At 39.8% G+C, this 20336-nt stretch overlaps 1 protein-coding gene across 2 annotated transcripts in view; it reads right to left on the bottom strand.

Annotated features, from left to right (window-relative positions):
- Positions 1-415: 415 nt before the first annotated feature.
- Positions 416-20336, bottom strand: part of LOC119735764 (FAD-dependent oxidoreductase domain-containing protein 2-like) — a 62448-nt gene continuing 42527 nt past the window's right edge. For both annotated transcript variants that reach the window (XM_038209681.1, XM_038209682.1), the window contains exons 5-12: positions 14951-15202; positions 10275-10553; positions 8564-8730; positions 6064-6229; positions 4826-4953; positions 3518-3628; positions 2734-2836; positions 416-1869 (exon numbers count right to left, since the gene is read on the bottom strand). In XM_038209681.1, the coding sequence (XP_038065609.1) occupies positions 1611-1869; positions 2734-2836; positions 3518-3628; positions 4826-4953; positions 6064-6229; positions 8564-8730; positions 10275-10553; positions 14951-15202 (1465 nt within the window). In that variant the 3' untranslated portion in view covers positions 416-1610. The remainder of the gene's footprint in view (positions 1870-2733; positions 2837-3517; positions 3629-4825; positions 4954-6063; positions 6230-8563; positions 8731-10274; positions 10554-14950; positions 15203-20336) is intronic.

Genomic DNA, 20336 nt, shown 5'->3' with positions numbered 1-20336 from the left:
ATCAGGTGCTGTCGGAAATACATTTTATGAGTCCCTCCAAGTAGTTCCTCCCAGTGGTCCCTCCCAACTTTAGCTTTTACCGCTGAGGAGGTACTTATGCACAGATACATAATCTTCTTCTTGTATGCATAGGTGACCAAAATTTTATGGCTCTGCTTACCTGAAGCGAAAAATTCCTTTGGTGAGCTTAAATGGTAAGTACTAAAAAGCATATTTCACAAGTTAGCTTGTGCGCAAGCATACATCAATGATTCTGAGCTTACGGTTAGCACATAATTTCTGTGCTAGAGCTGTTAGCACAGAATGGTGATTTTGAAACGCTCAAGTTTGTGGTTACCAGGGTTGTGATACAGGGCTCAGGTTTGTGCTCATTCAGAAAAAAAAATTGTCACACTCACAGTGCACACTCTTGTCCTGTAGCCACAAAGTACAAACTACTGTTTGTTCACCGAGTCCATGCTTGGTCACATTTAAAAGTGCTTTTATCTTTAAAAAAATACATATTTTTAGCATAATGAATGGTTGACAGTGCTTTAATGGAAAATAAATCAAAACATGATCAGAAGCCTATATACAGACTGTGGAAAAAACACCCATAAATGATAATAATACAAACTTTAAAGCAAAGCAAAATAAACATTAATTCCCTCCACAAGTGCAATTTCATAAACAGAGAAACTTTAAACTGATAATTTATTTTAAAAATTCAGCATAATAACCTTCGATAAAATAGAGGCATTTCTCACCATGTTCCATGCTGTATAGGAAATATTCAACATTTGAACATGTGATCACCATAAGCTGGACTCAATATAACCCTGTTTTAATAATGGACTGTCCCATCCTATGCAGTATGTTCTGTGTTTGGGAAACAGGCGCACGTTGCTATAAATATTCAAGCTTTAACTATTTAAGGGAAAATTCCTTTTATTTGATACTACATATTTTGCATTAGGCAAGAATATGTGGAATGGGAAAAGAGGAAAAAGGCATAATTTTTAAATCCCCAAAAGTTTGTCTTATGACCACCTCCTTCCAACAAAATTGTGATTGTGCCTCATACCCAGTAAACCCAGGGAAAACCAATCAAACCCAAACTATCCAACAAAAAATGTGATTCGGCCCCACACCCAGAAATCCCATCAAACCCCAGCAAACCAAAATGTTATGACCTACCATTCAGAGTGGAAAAAAATAAATTATCAATTGGTGTGCACAATCAAAAGTCACAGCTTAAATGTAAGGCTCGTGAAAACCACATTTAAGGGAAAATTATCTCAAAATGCGACATTACTGATTCCTACCAAGCCGAACCGGTCCTGTTGGCGTCAGCTGATTTTGTTCATTTTCTTGGCGTGTTTATTTCGTAAGTTAAAATTTCCTGATTAGCAGTTTTTTTGTCAGATGGAATGGAATCAAAATTGTAGAAAGACTTGGATGTGCTTTTTCTGGGGTTCCAGTTACTATTTTTGTTTCCATTTTAGAATGGGAAATGGACATCAGGGGCTCCCACCGCAAGATATGCAATATCTCGCAATCTAAGCCTCTGGAATATACCCTCCATTGAACGCCTTTAAAAGTCTCTTTTGGTAAGTCCACGTTGTCACACTTCATCTCTGCCTCCAGACGGAGCTGCCTCCTTCTGATGCTGCCTCCATGGCAACGCTCCCGAGGATGTTCTGCATCTCTTGCACATGTTGCCAGTGGAGGTCGGTGCCCTTTAACCCCTGACCTTGCAGGTAGTGCTTCTGGCACTGAATGGGGACGGCGGTGTGGGTCATGGCAAGTTGGAAGCAGGAAGCGTCAAAGTAGTAGCGCAGGTCACTGCCTATGCAGGACTCCAGGAAGCGACGCAAGACCAAGATGTGACTGCAGATAGTAAATACGGACAGTAAAAATGGATGACCTATAAACCACATGTGGTTTATATCTGCAGTCAATTACTGAGAATAACATGGTGCTTAAGCAGCGCTTTAAATGAGTAGTGGTGTACCCTAATCTGGCTTTAAACATTAGGGGGGGGAGTGTGTGGCCTAGTGGTTAGGGTTCGTGACTCATGATCAGAGGGTCCAGGGTTCGAATCCAGCTGCTGGTCATATATTGTGTCCTTGGGCACACCACTTCACCCCCACTTGCCCCTCTCCACCCAGGAGCATAAATGCGTACCGGCATTAGCTGGGGAGTAACCTGCGATGGACTAGCATCCCATCCAGGGGGAGTAGAAATATTCTCAGTCGTTTCATGCTACTGAAACCGGAGATAAACGCCAGCCTGATGAGCCACATTGGCTCGCGAAAGACTTTACTTTTTACTTGACTTAAACATTAGGGAATGTTTAGTTACAAATGTGAAATTATTCATTGAAGCCGACTGGCATTAATCAGTAATTAACTTGCTTTCAATCCTCTCTTCGCAAGTTCCAAAAATTAAGATTTTACCTACTTTCAATTCAATTGGCCGACTCCTGCATAAGGCCCATAAGACCAGTTTTCTCAAGCAAATCAGCACAATGTGGTCTCCACCCTCACAGGTACCCAATTATACAGGCAACTACAGTAGAGTGTCTTGCCCAAGAACACAAACACCATGCTTCCCTGTCAGGGTTCTAACCTAGGTACCATTGCACAGAGGCATTGTGGTCACCTGACCGTTAGTCGTATCTGATTGGTCAATAAGCACTGTTGGATTGACAGGGCGAGAAGGGTCCATTATTGACTTGGCTTTACTACAGACCTGACTGGTGCGGTCCAGTCCGTCAAGAAGTCTTCCACGATGTGATGAAGGCGATCTGGGGATGGAAGGACTTCCTTGGGGTCTAGGGCGGACATATCTCTTTCTGACGAGAGTGAGAGAGAAAGAGAGAGATGAGAAAAGGGAAATTTGTGATTGTTTCTTTTAATAATGGCTTGTATTAAAGGCAATGAGATCTGTCAGATTATGTTCTGCATGAAAACCATAAACATGAAGTCCATACAGCTTAGCTGCGATAACCTTTCCATTGCATGTACACTAGTTAAAGGCATACTTATAAGATCATTTGCTGTTCATGCATTTTGTTCGTTTCCAACAATAACACCACTCAAAAACCAGTAGATATTACAATTTTTGAAAAAAAACCCGTGAAAAACCATGCACAACCTTTTGATCACGAAACACAAGTTCGTCAATAGCATTCTTGATTCTAAAATTTAGTAAACTGATCGTTGGAATTGCCTACATTTCTTGATTTTTTTTCTAAATAGCAACAAGCCTGACAGAATAGTTTAACGGGGTGCTAGTACGATCTCTAATCCAAGTAAGCTTCTTGATAATAATTCGGTAGGTTACTGTTGGGATAAATGCAAATGGTAGATTTACCTGTAGGTAAGGCACTGTAGTAATAGAGCACTGATAATTCGGTAGGTTACTTTTAGGATAAATGCAAATGGTAGTTTTACCTGTAGGTAAGGCACTGTAGTAATAGAGCACTGATAATTTGGTAGGTTACTTTTAGGATAAATGCAAATGGTAGATTTACCTGTAGGTAAGGCACTGTAGTAATAGAGCACTGGGTGAAGGAAGTTGGAGAGATGGGCTAACACTGGCAGGGCGGTGGCTCGCATCGGCCCAAAAATGTCCTTGCCAGGTCCTGGAGACAAAATCAGAAGAGAAGAGGTTTGGGAAGCGGAAGACTACACTAAGAGACTTCACTGTCTTGTTCACTTCGGTGTGGAGTGTCATGGCTGAGCGGTTAAGAGCACCAGACTCAAGCTCTGCTGGTGTTTCTGATCAGCAGAGTGCGGGTTCGAGTCCCGGTCTCGACACTTGTGTCCTTAAGCAAGACACTTAACCATAATTGCTTCGGGAAGTAAAGCCGTAGGTCCCGTGTGTAATGCACGTAAAAGAACCCAGTAACACTTATCGCTAAGAGAAGGGGTTTGCCCGGCGTTTCTGGCAGTGCGTTTATCTTCAACCATATGAAGGCAGCACTTGTAAGGAAGGAAGGAAGAAAGGAAGTTCTACATCAGGAAGAAGTAAATTCAATATTGGGTATTGCCAATCATTGACAAGGAAATGGATTTATCTAAATGTAATTGAAAAGAACAAAAAACTGCTTTGATGTTGCCAGAGTGATTTGCCAATACAGGCAACATGGTACCCATCTGTTGGTTTCTGTTTTAAGTTTGAATTTTGTGTTTTCCGTTTATTGGTAGCACATGGGGTGCTCGGCTTGTCGTGGTCTAGAGCATCAATTGTTTTTGTTAATTTGCTGACAAAACATCCGCAAGACATTAGTATAAAAACGCAAAAGTGATTTTCCAATACAGGCAACATGGTACCCAACCTAGTGATTTTTGTTTTAAATTTGAATTTCGGTTTTCCGTTTATTGGTAGCACGTGGGATGCTTGCCTTGTCGTGGTCTAGAGCATCAATTTTTTTTGTAAAATTACTGTCAAAACCTCCACAAGATAATACAAAATGTAGTATAAATTGGCTTTGCACAATAAAAAATAACACAGCAATGACAATGGGAAAAGTGTACATGAAGGGGGCAGCTCCAAAGTACTGAGACTTGTTGGGCAGGTAAACATTACTTTTCCGACATGTCACTACTGAGACTGCAATTCAGAGGTACTTGGTTCGCATCCCTGTTTCCTACCCGAGTATTAATTGGCTTTGCACAGTAAAAAATAACACAGCAATGACAATGAGGAAAATATACTTGAGGAGGCAGCTCCAAAATACTGACATTTGTTGGGCAATGTCCTGTAGGCATTATTTTTCCGACATGTCACTACTGAAACTGCAATTCAGAGGTACCGGGTTCGAATCCCGGTCTCCTACCTGAGAAATCTTTGCCGTACTCCATGGAGACCACAATGACTCGGCTGGCATTCCTGCCAGTAATGGAGGACAACTCAGGCAGTAACTTGACTGGAAACTCCTCAATGTACTCACACTCCATACCATCACTGCAGTCAACAAAATACAAATAAACATCAAAAAATAAAAGCAACTAAACAACTTGTGAAAACTGGGCTCAAATTCATAGCGCTGCTTAACAGCCGACTTTGTGCTTACCGAGCCTCCATCTATTTCATAGGGACCGTTAAGCAGTAAGCACAGCAAAAGCACGCTTAACCCCAGAAAAAAACTTTGCTTAAATAAGTGACGTAACTATAGAAATCTCCATGCGCGCACAACCGTTAGCATGTTGACGACATGAGATAGTGCTTAAGCAGCAGCATGATTTTCTGCTATAGTAAGCACAACTTTTCTGCTTACTGTTAAGCAGTGCTATGTAATTGGGCCCTGAATGAAATGTGACGTACACTGTCCAAACCAGACGCTTCTTTGCAGAGTTTGAATCGGAGATACAACCCAAACATGATGTAAGGGTCACTTTAATTATATTTTCATTTTTTTTTCTCAATGTGAGATACTCAATGTCTTTTGATATACTGTAGAAGTTTCAGACCATAATTTCACTTCTAAAGGTGAAATTTCGGTACGATTTTTAAGGTGTAAAGTTCAAGAAATGCAAAGGAAAAACTCTAACGGGCAATTTCTCCATTTCCACTTTTGTAAAATCACAAACTTCAAATGGCCATTAAGTTGTCAAGGCAACTTTTTTTCAAAAGTTAATGTAATCATTAAGGGGACAATCTCTTTTCTTTTAAATAGCTGGGGAAAAAATCAACCTGCCAGCTACCCAGAGGAGTCTGCTTTTGACAGAACACATCACAAATAAGGTTTCATGAAATCATGAAATTGACATTTCATGTAAGCTTGCAGGATCTCTGAAGATTGCAACTGAAGTGTTGGGTGTTAAAAATGAAACGGCTCATCTGAATGGAAAAAAGTATTAAGCAAGGTGTAGTGTGTAACACCGAAACTTATATGTTGTTCCCCATTTATGTATCTGAAATTTATGCAAATCTGGTAACTGAGTGTGTGATTTGTTTGAGTACATCCGATCATTGAATGGCACTATGCATGAGCTGTTTTCAGTTCTGTACCTTCTTGTGGGATCTGTTCAAATTTGGTTTGATTCAATTTATTTGTATCCTGTTTAGTCTCACCCATGTAAGATAATGACATCTGCGAGGACGCTAAACATCTGATAGGTTCCTGAGGCTTCGTTGATTCTCTTGATGATGTGGTTGACGAGTTCTGTGATGGGTAATCGGACCGAGGGCCAGGGCACGGACTGGTAACGAACTTCGAGAATTCGGAATAAGGCACGAGCTAAAAAAAAAAGGGAAAGAAAATGAAATCAAAGAATTGATTATCAATCAGGGATGTACATATATGTACATATATATATATGTCTGCCACTTCGCAGGAGAAAAGTACACACATATGGATGGTGCCTCTACATGTACATGTACTGTTCTCTCCACTTTTGAAAAAGCTGGTGAAATCCTGAGAATTCCACAAAATTAGGTCTTAAAGCCCGAGTCCATCATTTGCAGCTATCCAGAAAGTAACTGGCGTAATTATTGTTGAAAAACATACTTGGTTGAAAGATAGTAAGGGGACTAAACTCCCTGTGAAATTATTCTTTCTAGCAAGCTGTCTTTTTCAAGAAATCAACGAAAGAAGGCCTTTCCAATGTTGCGTCTTAAGAAGCACCGTTGGAAATTTCTGTAAGTAGTTCGTTTTTTTTATTCGGCGAAGCCTGCGCAAGCGTTGGCACGATGCACACGCGCGCGCAGTTGCTATAATTCGTCGGATTTGTGTGCGACATCGCGTAGCTGCAATTGGCAAGTGAGAACGTGTCTCGGACGCTGAATTCAGGCCCAATTCAAAACATGATTCAGCAACTTTTGATTTGAAATCGAGATCCTAGAATGTTGTTTTCCTCGAAATGTACAGCTGAAGCTGAGCTGAAACTTCATCATGTTAGTTGTTCAGCACCCTGCTTCAGATTTTGAGCACTTTTGTTGCTTCAAACGAAAAAAATGCACAAATTACAAATGATGGACTATACCTTTAAAGGCATATGGACTCATTTGTTATTCATGCACTTTGTTCGTTTCCAATAATAACACCACTCAACATCAAGAAGAATGTTCAAAACCTAACCTGTTGAAGTTTCAGCTCACCGGATATTACAATTTTCAACAAAACTGTGCAAACTCACCACAACCTTTTGATTACGAAATATAATTTTGTCTATAGCACTCTTTATTTCCAAAAATAAGTCAACTGACTGATCGTTAGAAATCACCTACATTTCTTGATTTCTTCTAAATGACTGCAAGCCAGACAAACCAACTCCAAGTAAGCTTTTTGATAATAATTTGATAGATTACTTTTGGGATAAATGCAAATGATATGCCTTTTAAAGGGAAAATACAACATTTGCAAACATCAAAAAATAAAACTACCAAATCATTTTGAAATACCTTGCTGGACTGTTAGTGAATGACAGTGTAAAGCATCCTGTAAAATCATGGCACCTGGTATACTGTCATTTTCAAGAAAACTGGTATTTTTGTATCAATTTCCAACGCTGATCGGCCGATCAGCGTTGGAAAAAACTGGCTTTTTTTCAAATACTGGCCCCAATTGACCATCGCACTTGTTTGCAATCGATTACAAACCTATGAACGGGTACGAGCCAGCTAGACTGGTTCCCTGACCTTACAATTCCCCAATGTATGTAAACTGCTCTGTTTCTTCTTATATGGAGTCAGGGAACCAGACTACATATATATATTTCCAACCCCCCAATTCCATCCATTTCTGAAAATTACAGCAAAAGCAAATGATGTATATTCCCTTTAAGGATTGAGGTTCACATAAAAACAAAAGTAAGTGACTACTCCTTTGAATTTTGGCTTGTTCCATTGTACTGCAAAATTGCAACTTGGGTCATTCTATAAAATTAAACTTTGGGTTCACTTTTTTCCTGTCCCTGTTACATCTATGATTTTATAATTCTAATGCACTCCTTAATGCAGTCATCCTCCAAGAGTGATTACATATCTTATAGAGATAGTTATTATGCCCTGAAGACTAATCTCACTGATGTGTCAATTTTAAAGTCTTAAGTCCGACACCAATACATTTTGTAGTTTCAGATTATACTTTATTCCCACTTTCCTTTTAATGCCTAATTCAACTAACTTAATAAGTTTGTTCCTTGCTTCGTTAGAATTACATTTTCATTACTTTGTTTGATTTACTCAGGGCAAATGCAATGATGACGGCCTCAAGAATAGCTTTGGAGGGAACCTCAAATTTTGATGCATGTTCACATTACAACTTGTTTGTAACTAGTGCCTCAGTTACATTACTAAATTATCTACTAAACGTTTACTTTTGATTTAAAGTCTAAATATTGTTTTATTTTATTTCGGATTTATTACCCATGTCATATACAAAGACCTGACAACATGTGTTTTGTCTTCACTTTGCAGGAACTGAAAAATCACTACAGAAGCCACTTTGCCGTTTCCTGAATATTGCATGTTTAAAAAACGACTCGTCACGTCTGAATCCATGGGTCTCGACCAAAGACTAAGTGACAGGTCACGACTGTGCAGCAATGAACCGTGACCCTGACCAACCTACCGGTGTATCTGAATCCATGGATGAACCCCCCAGCTGACTTGCGGTAATCCACAGCGTGGGATATTGCCCCGGCAAAGAACAGGTCCGGCACATCCGTGGACTCGTAGCTGGCTAGCATCTGGGGGTACTTGCTGAGTTTCCTCTGTCCCATCTCTGGTTTTGAATCACTGGGAAAAAACAAATGAAAGTGCATATCCACTGGTGTTAAGTTAAAGTTACTTCCCTGTGCAACTTGCTGGTTTGGATCATCCCCCCCACTTTTTCGAGTTGAGAAACCACAAAAAGGCGTAATTTGCAAACTTCTTAACAAGCAAAATGTATTGAACAGTGCTGAAAAAGGGAAAGTACAAATTTTTTTAAATGTGTCGTTTTGATGCAAGGTTAGGGGCTTAATACAAAACATGTACATCTGTATCACAAACAGCGCCCCCTAGAGTCATGTGGTATCCAGCAAGCCCCCCCCCCCTTTCTAATTTCCACGGCCGGAAAATTGTGTGATTTTAGTCATCCCCTGGCACAGAGTTACCCCACCGTTTACAAGTGATTGAAGACATGGGGATTTGATGCCAAAAATGACTAGTCTGTCATTTGTGAAACCATAGTTGAACCAAAATATTGTGCCTTCTTTCTTAAATTTAAGGGCCCGTATTCCTTCAATTTTACAAACACTATTCAATTTTCACTATATCCACTCAAACTTTACTTGGGAATAGTCTGTTTTACTACACCACGAGATAAAGCAGTCAATGTGTTTTTTTTTATAACACCTCTCCCACATACTCTGCTTGATTTTAAACGTATAACTGATTAATTTAATCTAAATACAATCAAAATGTACATGTACTTCTATTTGCATACAAAACAAGTTGAAAATTTGCTTGTACTTGTCCAAACTACCCCTTCACAAAAGGCTTGAACCCAGCTCTGTAATGCTAGCAATTGGGTACAATACGTGCAAGGCACACACCTGTATGCATTTGCAAATCTTGCTGTTATGCGTACTTTGGTACCGGTACTATGGTTGCCATGGGTATAGTACTTTTGGCCGTGCACAGCAAGCAGTGGCGGCGCTATGGGGGTGGGGGGGGGGGGGCATGGTGCCCCCCAAGTTTGTTCTTTGCCCCCCACGTTTGCCCCTCCCCCCAGTTGTCTCCCAACACTTTATCAACAAATAGATTAAATATGTTTATTTTCTTCGCGGTTACAATTCATAAAATGTGAGACACATTTTGGGCCAATGAAATCATTATAACCATTGGTACGTTGTAGACAAAACATGCCACAAATGCTTTTATACAGCAGTACATGGTGTGCAGCCAACGTCTTTGTACATTTGTTATACACCATTCTGCGGTTTGATACATTTCTCATTCATAAAAACGACTACACTTCGAAGTTGCTCTAGTGGCTTATTTCTGGACCATTGACAACGGGCACGCGTGTGCATACACAAGATTTTATTTTGATATTTCCTTGCTCCCCTATTGGAGCCCCCCAAATGTTAGAGTCTGGCGCCGCCACTGACAGCAAGATAACCAAAACAGTGAATGCCATGTGCCTCGCTCTTGGCCAATCAAGATACAGAATATGTGGTTGAGGTGTTATAATATTGATTATCCACCCTCAAACTATGTTACAATAGTGTACAAGAACACCTTCGTTAAAAACGTAGAGTCTGGTATTTAATCTTATGTGGTTGAGGGGAACTCACTTGTTAAAAATGTCGTTGTCGAACTTGAAGCCCATGCAGCGTATGACCTTGTCATAGGGCTCCCTTAGCGCAAAGTTGTCGGGCATGTTGCGGGTTACGTGACTGTTGATCATTGAGTCCGTCACGTTCTCTTGTAAGACCTCCTCAAGCTCGTACCGGTCCACCAGGATCAGACGGCCGTCGGGGCGCTTCAGGATGGCCATGTCCTCAATGTTGCCCTCTAGGATGCCATCTAGCGACTTCAGCTGGTACGTGTCCAGGAGGCCATTGTTGACCGCTCTGAGATTTTGAAATGAAGTAAAAAAAATATTCAACAATAAGAGATGCAAACAATGACCAAACCAAAAAACCAGGAGAGATCAAACCAAAAAACCAGAAGAAAAAGTGAAAGAAAAAAAAAAGGGGGGGGGGTGTCCCATGGGGGGCATTTCCCCCCCAGAATTTTTTCTTTGCCCCCCCCCCCAGTTTTCTCCCAACACTTTATCAATAAATAGATTAATTATGTTTATTTCCTTCGCTGTTAAGATTCATAAAATGTGGACACATTTTGGGCCAATGAAAGCATTATAAACATTGGTACTTTGTGGACAAAACATGCCAAAATGCATTTACACAGCTGTAGATAATGTATCAAACCACAGAAAATGGTGTATAACAAATGTACAAAGACATTGGCTGCACACTATCTACGGCTGTATAAATGCATTTGTGGCGTGTTTTTTCCACAAAGTACCAATGCTGATAATGCTTTCTTTGGCCTAAAATGTGTCCACATTTTATGAATCTTAACAGCGAAGGAAATAAACATAATTAATATTATGTTTAACTGGGGGGCAAAGAAAAAACTGGGGGGGGGGGGGGGAAATGCCTTTTAAGTACTTTTAAGACCAGCTCAGGGGCCTGGTCGCTAATAATGTCCCTTGCCCTTGTCTCAGACAATTAGCAGCGTCCAGTCCCCGAGCCGATTTTAAATGTACTTGTTTAAAACCGGCAAAGCACACACATTTATTCCCTTATATTAATACTAATACTTTCAGGAGAATGAAAAACTGCACAAAATATGTGCCACTGTAACAGTCATGTCATGATCCCTTTTTAACACCCAAAACTGTCGCAGCACTGCATGAATTAGTGAATTCATTTGGGAATAAATGCAATGAATAGCTAATGGGTTAACCTCACATTTGCTGATATGTACAAATACATGTGCACATTATGTCCCTGCTACCGGTACCTTTTTGTCTATTTTGCATAGTTTTTACCAATATGGTATAAGGTTTATGAGATTACCTGCAATGCGATATTTGATTGAATGAACTGCCAAGAATAACTTATGGAAAAGAACGAAGCAATGGGAGAAAGAGAAAATGTTGGAAAATGAAAAAGAAACAGACGAATACTAAGATGGATAAGCATTTTTAAACTGACAGATGGGTCATTCCAGAAGTTTGGGTCCAGAAGTGTGAACATTTTTTGGTGCCCCCCCCCCCAGGGCACAGGCCCCCTCCCCCGGCACTAACCTGTCTGGATCTAGTTGCCCCCCCCCCCCCCCCAGTTCAGCCACTGACATGTCATGCTAGTATTAAAATGGGCCAAAAATAATAAATGGTACATGTATACTAAAGTTCCTAAATTTATTTTCAAATTGCCTTAGAATACAGGATAAAGCATTGCAAATCCAAACCAGACCCCCTAGGGCTCAGGCGTGCCTTCAACCCCCCCCCCACCCCCCTCATATCAAACCCCCTCCACCCCTCTTTCCTGAAAGCGAGACCCGTCCCTGATGTTATATCAGATGTATTAGGGACACTATACAAAAAGGGACTCAAAATGTATGGAATGAGCCAAACAAATAATTTGAGACTCAATAAAATAGAACTCAAAGATGCATTATGACATATGCACGAAGCAAAATTAAAAAAAATCTTAACAAAAAAACTAGAGGTCTATGTCTGAGAACAGAACATATGGCTTGTCCGCATTATGATTTTATTTTATGAGTTTAGGCTTTTTTGTTGATGTACAGTCAAGTAAATAATTTCCTGTACAAGGTGCATTTGGTAATTTAAATTTCTGCTGGTAGCAAAAATATATAATTTTCCATGGTATAAACAGCTTGACACTTCAGAAAAGAATTTCATTTTCAAGTGCAAATAGCATACCCACATTTATTGTTTTGAACAAAGTTTTATTACAGGTGACAACAGGTCTACCACCATTATTACAAAACTAGGCGGTTACCCGGCTTTGGCAGTTTGTAGAAGCGTAGAGTTGCTGGATGTAGCGATTAATTACCATTAGAAGTCCCACTACTGCGATCATTTTGCACCCGAAACCGCCCCGCTGTTTTTGTCATACAGACCCATATGAACAGCGACCTCTATAGTCATATTGGTGTGTAGCTTGGGAGTTCCCCTTTCAGATGCAATCACAGCGTGTGTACATGTATGCGTTCATGTACGTGCGTGAATGTATACACGTACACAAACTGTACGTATGTATACGTACGTAAAGGAGAGGACCCCTGGGGAGGGGACCCCTGGGGAGGGGCCCCCCGGGGTCGCAATCGCTTAACAAACGTTGAAAAAATCTAAGCTAGACAAAGTCTCACCCACCCACCGAGTTTGAGCACCGTGCAACCTGCACACTTCCGAGAATAAGCCCGGACAAACATCCAAACAGCCGAACAGGCACTTGCGTGTTATTATAGATAACATTTCAATTGCTATAATTCTCCTAATCAGTTTCCCTGTGTGGTTCATATGGCTCATAAAAAAGTGTAAGTTTGATAGTGCATTTGATGTTTGACAAACATAATCACCGTGATACCTGTCTGTCTAAATAATGTTATCAAAACGTTATCATGTTTTGTATGTTTACAAAAGTTTACAAGTTTAAATGCAATACATGTATATACTTTTTAAGGAGTACTGTGGCCTCGTGGTTAAGGGCACTGATTCGTGGTCTGTGGGTAAAGCTACAGGTTGTGGGTTCGAGTCCAGCCGGGGTCATGGTGCGTGTGCCCTTGGGCAAGGCACTTTGTCACTCATTGCTTCTCTCCACCCAGGAGTAAATGGGTACCTGTGAGGGCAGAGATGGTTATTGTGATCGAATTAGCTTCCTTGCATTAGGCTGCATCGAGCTGTATACTCCCCAGGGAGCTGAGATGGTATTTGGAATGTTTCATGTGCCTAATGAGCAGGGGTAATAATGATGTGGCGCCTTGAGCACCAGTCCTGGTGCATACGTGTGCTTTATAAATATCCACTATTATATACGTGTACTTACTTCCCAGCAAAGACATAATGCTGGTATTATAGAAACATTTACATTGTATTTTATAGTATTAGTACTTGAGTTTTGCAGTCAAGTAAATAATAATTTCGTACACAAAGTGCATTTAATGTACATTTTTGCTGGTAGCCAAAAATATAATTGTAAACGGTATAAAGGCGTGACACTTCAGAAAATATTTTCACACCTCAAGTGCAATTAACATACCCACGTTTATTGTTTTGAACAAAGTTTTATTACAGGTCTGCCACTAATTATTGTTGCAATTCACCTAGTCAATTTCCATGTGTGGTTCATTTGAAAATTAGTAATACAAAGCCTTATCCTCTCCGAGTGACCCCTGTTTGCTATTTCCCAGGTCTGTATCGTGACTTTGGGCGTCATCCTCAAGTGGCTATTTGGCATACTGGTTTATGGTTTATGACTAGCGCCCCTTGAACAAAGATATTGACTAATTGGGGAACTGCCAACATAGGGCTGGAATAGCTCAGTTGGTAAGAGCACCGAGACCGTTATCCGGAGGTCACACATTCAAGCCCAGCTCCAGTCAATTTCTTTGTTCAACTTTCAATTGCTATCATTCACTTAGTTAGTGTGGTTCATTTAAAAATAATTTAAATGCCTCAAATTTGGCGTTGTATATTAAAGCAATGTCATCCAAATGTTATTACCAAATACTCTAAACAGGTTTTATTTAGGAAAAAGTATTTCACTAACGTGATATTTTATAACATTTGTTAGATGTTATCAAATTGGTACTTAGGATAGTATAAAAACATGTATTTATTGTAAAGCTTGAGATGTCTGAAAAAACTGTCTTCAACATGTTATGAAGAGGTGTTGATAAAGAAGATAAATCACAAACTGTTGAAATAAATTAACTATCAATAACATTTAAAATTGTTAAGACATCACAGATTAATGTTTGAAACTCTATGGGATTTGGGATAGAACAAGAAGAAGAGGAAAAAGAAAGAAAAAAATCAGAACAAAAATAAAGGCTTTTCCACAACCTTGCATAAAAGCCAAAAACATACTGAACAAAACAAGAAACTGGCCTGATCAATCAGTAATTAAGTAACCATGATTAGTTTATGTCATGATAAGACATCAGAAGTATCAAAGCCGGTTCATGCTTCACGCGAAGTTAACTGCGAAACAAATTGGTTAGGGTAATGGCAAAGTCACAATGAAATTTCAATTGTTGACGTCATGACTTTTACTTTGTTGTTGCTTTTGCGTGCAGTGTGAAATGGCCTTAATACATGTACATGTATAATTACTGAAATATATCTCTTTCCATTATTGTCTCAGCAAGGCACAAGCACTAGTCCAGATATTTAAATTAATAAACAGATGCACCCACCCCCCAAAAAACCTACCTCAAATCACCAACATAATGCGTCTCCCAGGCCATTCGCAGACGGGACTTAGCAACCATGTGAATGACATTGGTCGAGCCCAGGATGTGGTCGGCCGTCTCAAACGCCGAGTTGCCCCTCCCGAGGATGAGAACGCTCTTCCCTTCAAAGTCCTCAGGATCTAAAGAGACAGTACGGTAGCCCTCTGTGTGCTGGATGCCTTCAAAGTGGGCATCGTTGGGTAAGGACACGCCACTGCTTAGAATCATGACTCTAGAGAGAGACAAAAAAATGGAGACAAAAATATACATATGATAAGTTATCAGACTTCAAGGTAAAGTCCATCATTTGTAATTTGTGCATTTTGTTTGTTTGACCCAACAAACATGCTCAAAATCTAAATAAGGGTACTGAAGAACTTACCTCACGAAGTTTCAGCTCGGCTTCAGCTGTATATTTTGAGAAAAACAACATTCTAGGATCTCGAAATTCGAATCAAAAGTTGTGGAATCATGTTTTGAAATGGGCCTGAATTCAGTGTCCAAGAAACGTTCTCACTTAGCTGATTGCAGCTACACGATGTCGCGCACTGATCCGACGAATTAAAGAGGGCGCACGCGTGTGTGCTTCGTGTCAACACTTGCGTGCGCTTCGCCGGATAAAAAAACGAATTACTAACGGAAATTTCCAACGGTGCGTCTTAAGACGCACCGTTGGAAAGGCCTTCTTTCGTGGATTTCTTCAAAATAACAGGATGCCAGAAAGAATAATTTCACAGGGAGTTGAATCCCCTAACTATCGTTCAACCAAGTATGTGATTCAACAATAATTACGTCAGTTACTTTTTGGATAGCTGCAAATGATGGACTGTAGCTTTAACTAGAATAGCGAACAAGATTACATGGTACCTTAAGTTTTTTTTTTTTCTGTTTCATGGAGGTTTATTATTTTGATTTTTAAAGTGTTAATGAAATTTCGAAAGTTTACTTTTATTCCAAAGTACATGTCACTTTCTCAAGTGTACATTTTATCAATGAAAATGCTACCTTGTGATTCTTCAGACATGTAACTGGGAAGTAAAAAAAAAAAAAAAAAAATCAAAATTCCAAGCTATATAATCAAAATAATAATAAGTAACATTTATATAGCGCCCGAAAATCAATAATATGCTCTTAGGCGCTGTACACATTAAAAAGATATTTCACATTTTAAAAAAACTGTTTACCGGTATCTATTATAATAAATAATAGATAAACAGAGAAGATATTTCAACCACAATATGCTTGAGATGGTAATGTAAAAAAAGTACTTTGTAAAATACACAGAAAAACATAAAAACCACAGTGGGACAAGTCTCATTCGAAAAACATATCTTGCAAGATACACACTTTGATTCAATTTCCCCGGCTGTTGCCACGACAACACTGCACAGCCTCATCCATCCTTCCGGGACTTGCGGTCCCGGACACTTAACCCTGTTTTCTTCACACGTCACTTCGCATCATACCTGTCTCCCCCGCTCGGAGCCGAAATGTCAGCTCTCAAACTCGCGGGGGATTTACGTTTCCATTTTGGGGAGAATACCATTCCGTCAGCTTTCTAGAGGGGCAATTGAAAACAGCTACAGACATCATACACCTGAATTCATTTCCACGGCGGAATTTAACGGCGTGAGCTGCCACTGACAGGCACGCAAGGTATTGGAACTGTAGCGGGATTTTTCTGAGCTCCAACCGTAAAGCTATTACATGAACCTCCTCGACTCCTTATAAGTTAAAGGAAAAAAACCCTCTTTGTATTAGCGCAAGGCCGTAAACTAATGGAATATTTGATCGCTGTCGGAAAAGGGAAAAACAAGAGAAAGCGGGGGATGTTGTGCAAAGCTATGAAATACCTGGAAGATTGAGGAGGCATTGCTAAAGATGCTGTTCACTGAACCAGAAAGTTAATCAACGGTGCCTCAATCGACGGCAGCATTAATGGATTTTGTTTTTCAGAAGGGGTATTTCTGTACGGCGTGATAAAGTTCAAATCGCGTGCGATTGGCTGGAAGCCGCAGGCAGTAGCTCGGTGAAATGAAGTCATTTAGAATATATACAGATTGTTTTTCCGTCTTCCGAATCAATACTTTTCTTGCAGCACGGTTTTACTGAAGTGACCTCCAGACAAATTTGTTTTCAGCCTTACCATTTCTTAACCATTCTTACCCTCCAAATCTCCCACCCCCTCCCCATCAAATCTTGATCAAAACACTGACAAAACAGCAACCCAAGGTAAGGTAAAGGTAAAGGTCCCATAGCCATTACTGACGGTGGGGGCAGTGGGATGTTAGAGGTCGTCTGTGTCTTGGGCGCGGCATATGAGTGGCGGGGCCCAGTCCTCTCCTCTCGCCGTCTTACCTTCCCTGAACGAATCAGGTACCCATTTTACTGTTGGGTCGTCTGAGAGAGTTTTCCACTTTTTTGTCCGAATGGGATTCAAACTGCCAACCTTCCACTCCGTAGCTCCAGGCTCTAACCGCTCGGCTATGAGGCCCCTCAAAACAATTAACCCACAAAATTCTGAACTACTACATTGTCATCATCATTGTCATCACCATGACAACAATGACAGCCAAAACTATCAATAACCAACACAATTGGTTCATAAACATTTTAAAAGGATAAATCTTCATTGTTGTAAATCTGCATGAAAGTAGAATGCACTTACCGTATTATATTTTTGCAGATCTAACAATTTCAGAGAAAAAGTCCCGGATCATTTAAACAGACACCATCTATACCAGTCACAGGCCAGTGGATGTCTAAAATTAAACCGGCAAAAAATCCAAGTCCCAATTAAGGAGATTCTACTTGACACCTGGTACGCTGTTAAGATATTGGCTTTTGCTGACTCGACCAACAATTGTGGCAGTGATTGAGACAACTTGTCAAGAGAAAGAAATGAGATGGCTTGGCACAGATGCGAGACCGTCGCCGGGGGACCAGAGGGTAATGATGCAATGACGGAACAGTGTCCAAGGGGAGGAAAGCTGATCGCCTGAAGGAGGAATGATAATGATGAGCCAGAAGGAGCAGTTACCTAAGATGAAACCTGACAAGTAATTATCGGACGTCATCTAACCGACTGCGGATATACGTCCAAAAATATACCTCCCCAGAACATGTACAGGTCTATTATAGGCCTAGAACCATGTTTTGTAATAAGTAGATTATGTGGCCTGCCACCATGATATGAGCCTAAAGTTGTACATATGTAAACATGGTAAATTGCCAGTTTTCAGTACAGTGGAACAAAGCTGAAACTGGAAGGATGCCAGGATGGTCATTTTTTTTTTAGGTAAACCTCAATCCGAAAGTCCTCCTTTACATGTATCGTCTTCATTTTATTTTTTTTAATACACTCAACCAAAAAGAAAGTCTCCCTTAATACTTTTTTGTCTAACTCAAAAACTACTGGGCACATCTTGCTCAAATTACGACTGATCAGTAAAGAAATTCTCTAGCAATCCAGCCATACTCTTTGTTTGGCCCGAAACAGTGATAATGTGTACAAAATTATGCAATTTATGACAAATGGTACCGAAAAAAGTTGCACTTTTGTATACGTGCAAGGTGAGTGTGAACCACAACTTCCACGTAAACAAAAGTGCAACTGTTTTTGATATCATTGGTCATAAATTGCATAAATTTGTACATATTATCACTGTTTTGGGCCAAATAAAGAGTATGGCTGGAATGTTAAGGAAAATCTGTACTGATTAGTTGTTATTTGAGCGAGAGGTGCTCAGTAGTTGTTGAGTTAGACAAAGCAGTATTGAAAGGGGGGGGGGCTTTCTTTTTTGGTTGAGTGTAAGATCTATTTCAAACCATTTCATGAGTTGCTTTATACACTTTATATCCACAACAGCTTTTGAACCTTTGTAATGTTATAATTGTATTTTATTTGTAGAAGCTCTGGAATCAAATATCGGTATACATTTGAATATTTATAATAACATTCAGCAAAGAGACGGTCAATTCTGTACTCTGTTGCTGTGCTGACTTCATGAACATTCATCTCAGAATAAACAAAATCAAGCATGTCCATGGCTCTTCTTGTTGTTTTGTTGTTGCCAGAGGAAGTAAAGGTGCACACAATGGAATTCAATTTCTGGGACAAAGAATGCAATTTCCAAAGAACGACACAAAAAGTGGAAGCACAAACATTCAGTAAATTCCTCACATAGACAAGCCAAATGAATACATGAATGTAGCAAAAAGCAGGGTAGGTTCGACTAGAGGTAGAGAAATTTGTGATTTATATCAGTCGCTGTCCATCTGTAAGTAATTATTTAAAAGCCAAGCCACTCTTATACTAAACATGCTTCATGGGGTTGGATGTCTGAATTTTGTTGAATAAATGCACAAGTTTCTTTCTTCTTCTTCAGATTTGGCAGATAAAAAGCTTTTGATCAAGATGTGTTTGGAGTTAATTATACACTGTCAATGAGGTTAGCAGCCAGTAGTCAGGGTAGTAGCAGATGTGAAGGGTGGTTGAGAATTGCCAAAATTTATTTGTTTTTTTCCCCCAATTTTTTTTAATGTACCATAATAGGGCCTAGAGCTTGAAAGTTCACCCCTTGTGGCACACTTCCGGAACCCTGGAATAGGAAAATCAACATGCAAACATTCCAAAATGTGCAATCACCCTCGAAAATTACCCTCGAAAAAGGCCTTAATTGTAAAATTATTACTAGCATCTCAATTTATGGAAACTAAAAAATCGCAGGACGTGGAAGAGAAATATTGTGCTAAAAATTGGCCTCTCACTTCCGAAAATCTAAAATACATATGGACTAGTGGAACTCGGTGTACTCCAACAAAGATGAAAATTTATGAAATAATTTTGTGGCGGTCATTGGGTGAAAACTGAAACTTAAATAGGAGACTAAAATGTATTTTAGGATAAATTGACAAGAACTTGAAGGACTCAAAAACAAATCAAAATTGATCACTAATAAGGACTGCATTCAACTTCAAGACTAAATCTAGAACCCATCGGCTGTACACAATATAGGTAGGTCAATCTTTGCGTCATTATACGTTTTCATTCTCACGTACATGTATACATACATGTAAGTACGCGATGTGAAAACAAACGTGAATGAACAAGGAGAACTAGGAACGAAAATGCCGGATTTGAAAATTTGTAAGTAAAATTCATTTTTACCCATCTCCAAGTCATTTCTTATCATGTTTTCTTGAGGAATACCAAGATAAAATTCCAACATGAATGTTTCTTGGGGTGATTACGGTTAGAAATCATTCTGTCCGAAATTTTCAGCAAGCAAAAGGGCAGCCCAGTGTAAAATGCCCATAGGCGGGCCGCACTCACCGTGTGACCTTTTACTTTCAGGCTCTTTATA

Source organism: Patiria miniata, unplaced genomic scaffold (assembly GCF_015706575.1).
Source record: "Patiria miniata isolate m_02_andy unplaced genomic scaffold, ASM1570657v1 HiC_scaffold_29, whole genome shotgun sequence".
NCBI lineage: Eukaryota > Metazoa > Echinodermata > Asteroidea > Valvatida > Asterinidae > Patiria > Patiria miniata.
The sequence above is the reverse complement of the archived record's forward strand: the minus strand, read 5'-3'. Positions and strand labels throughout refer to the sequence as shown.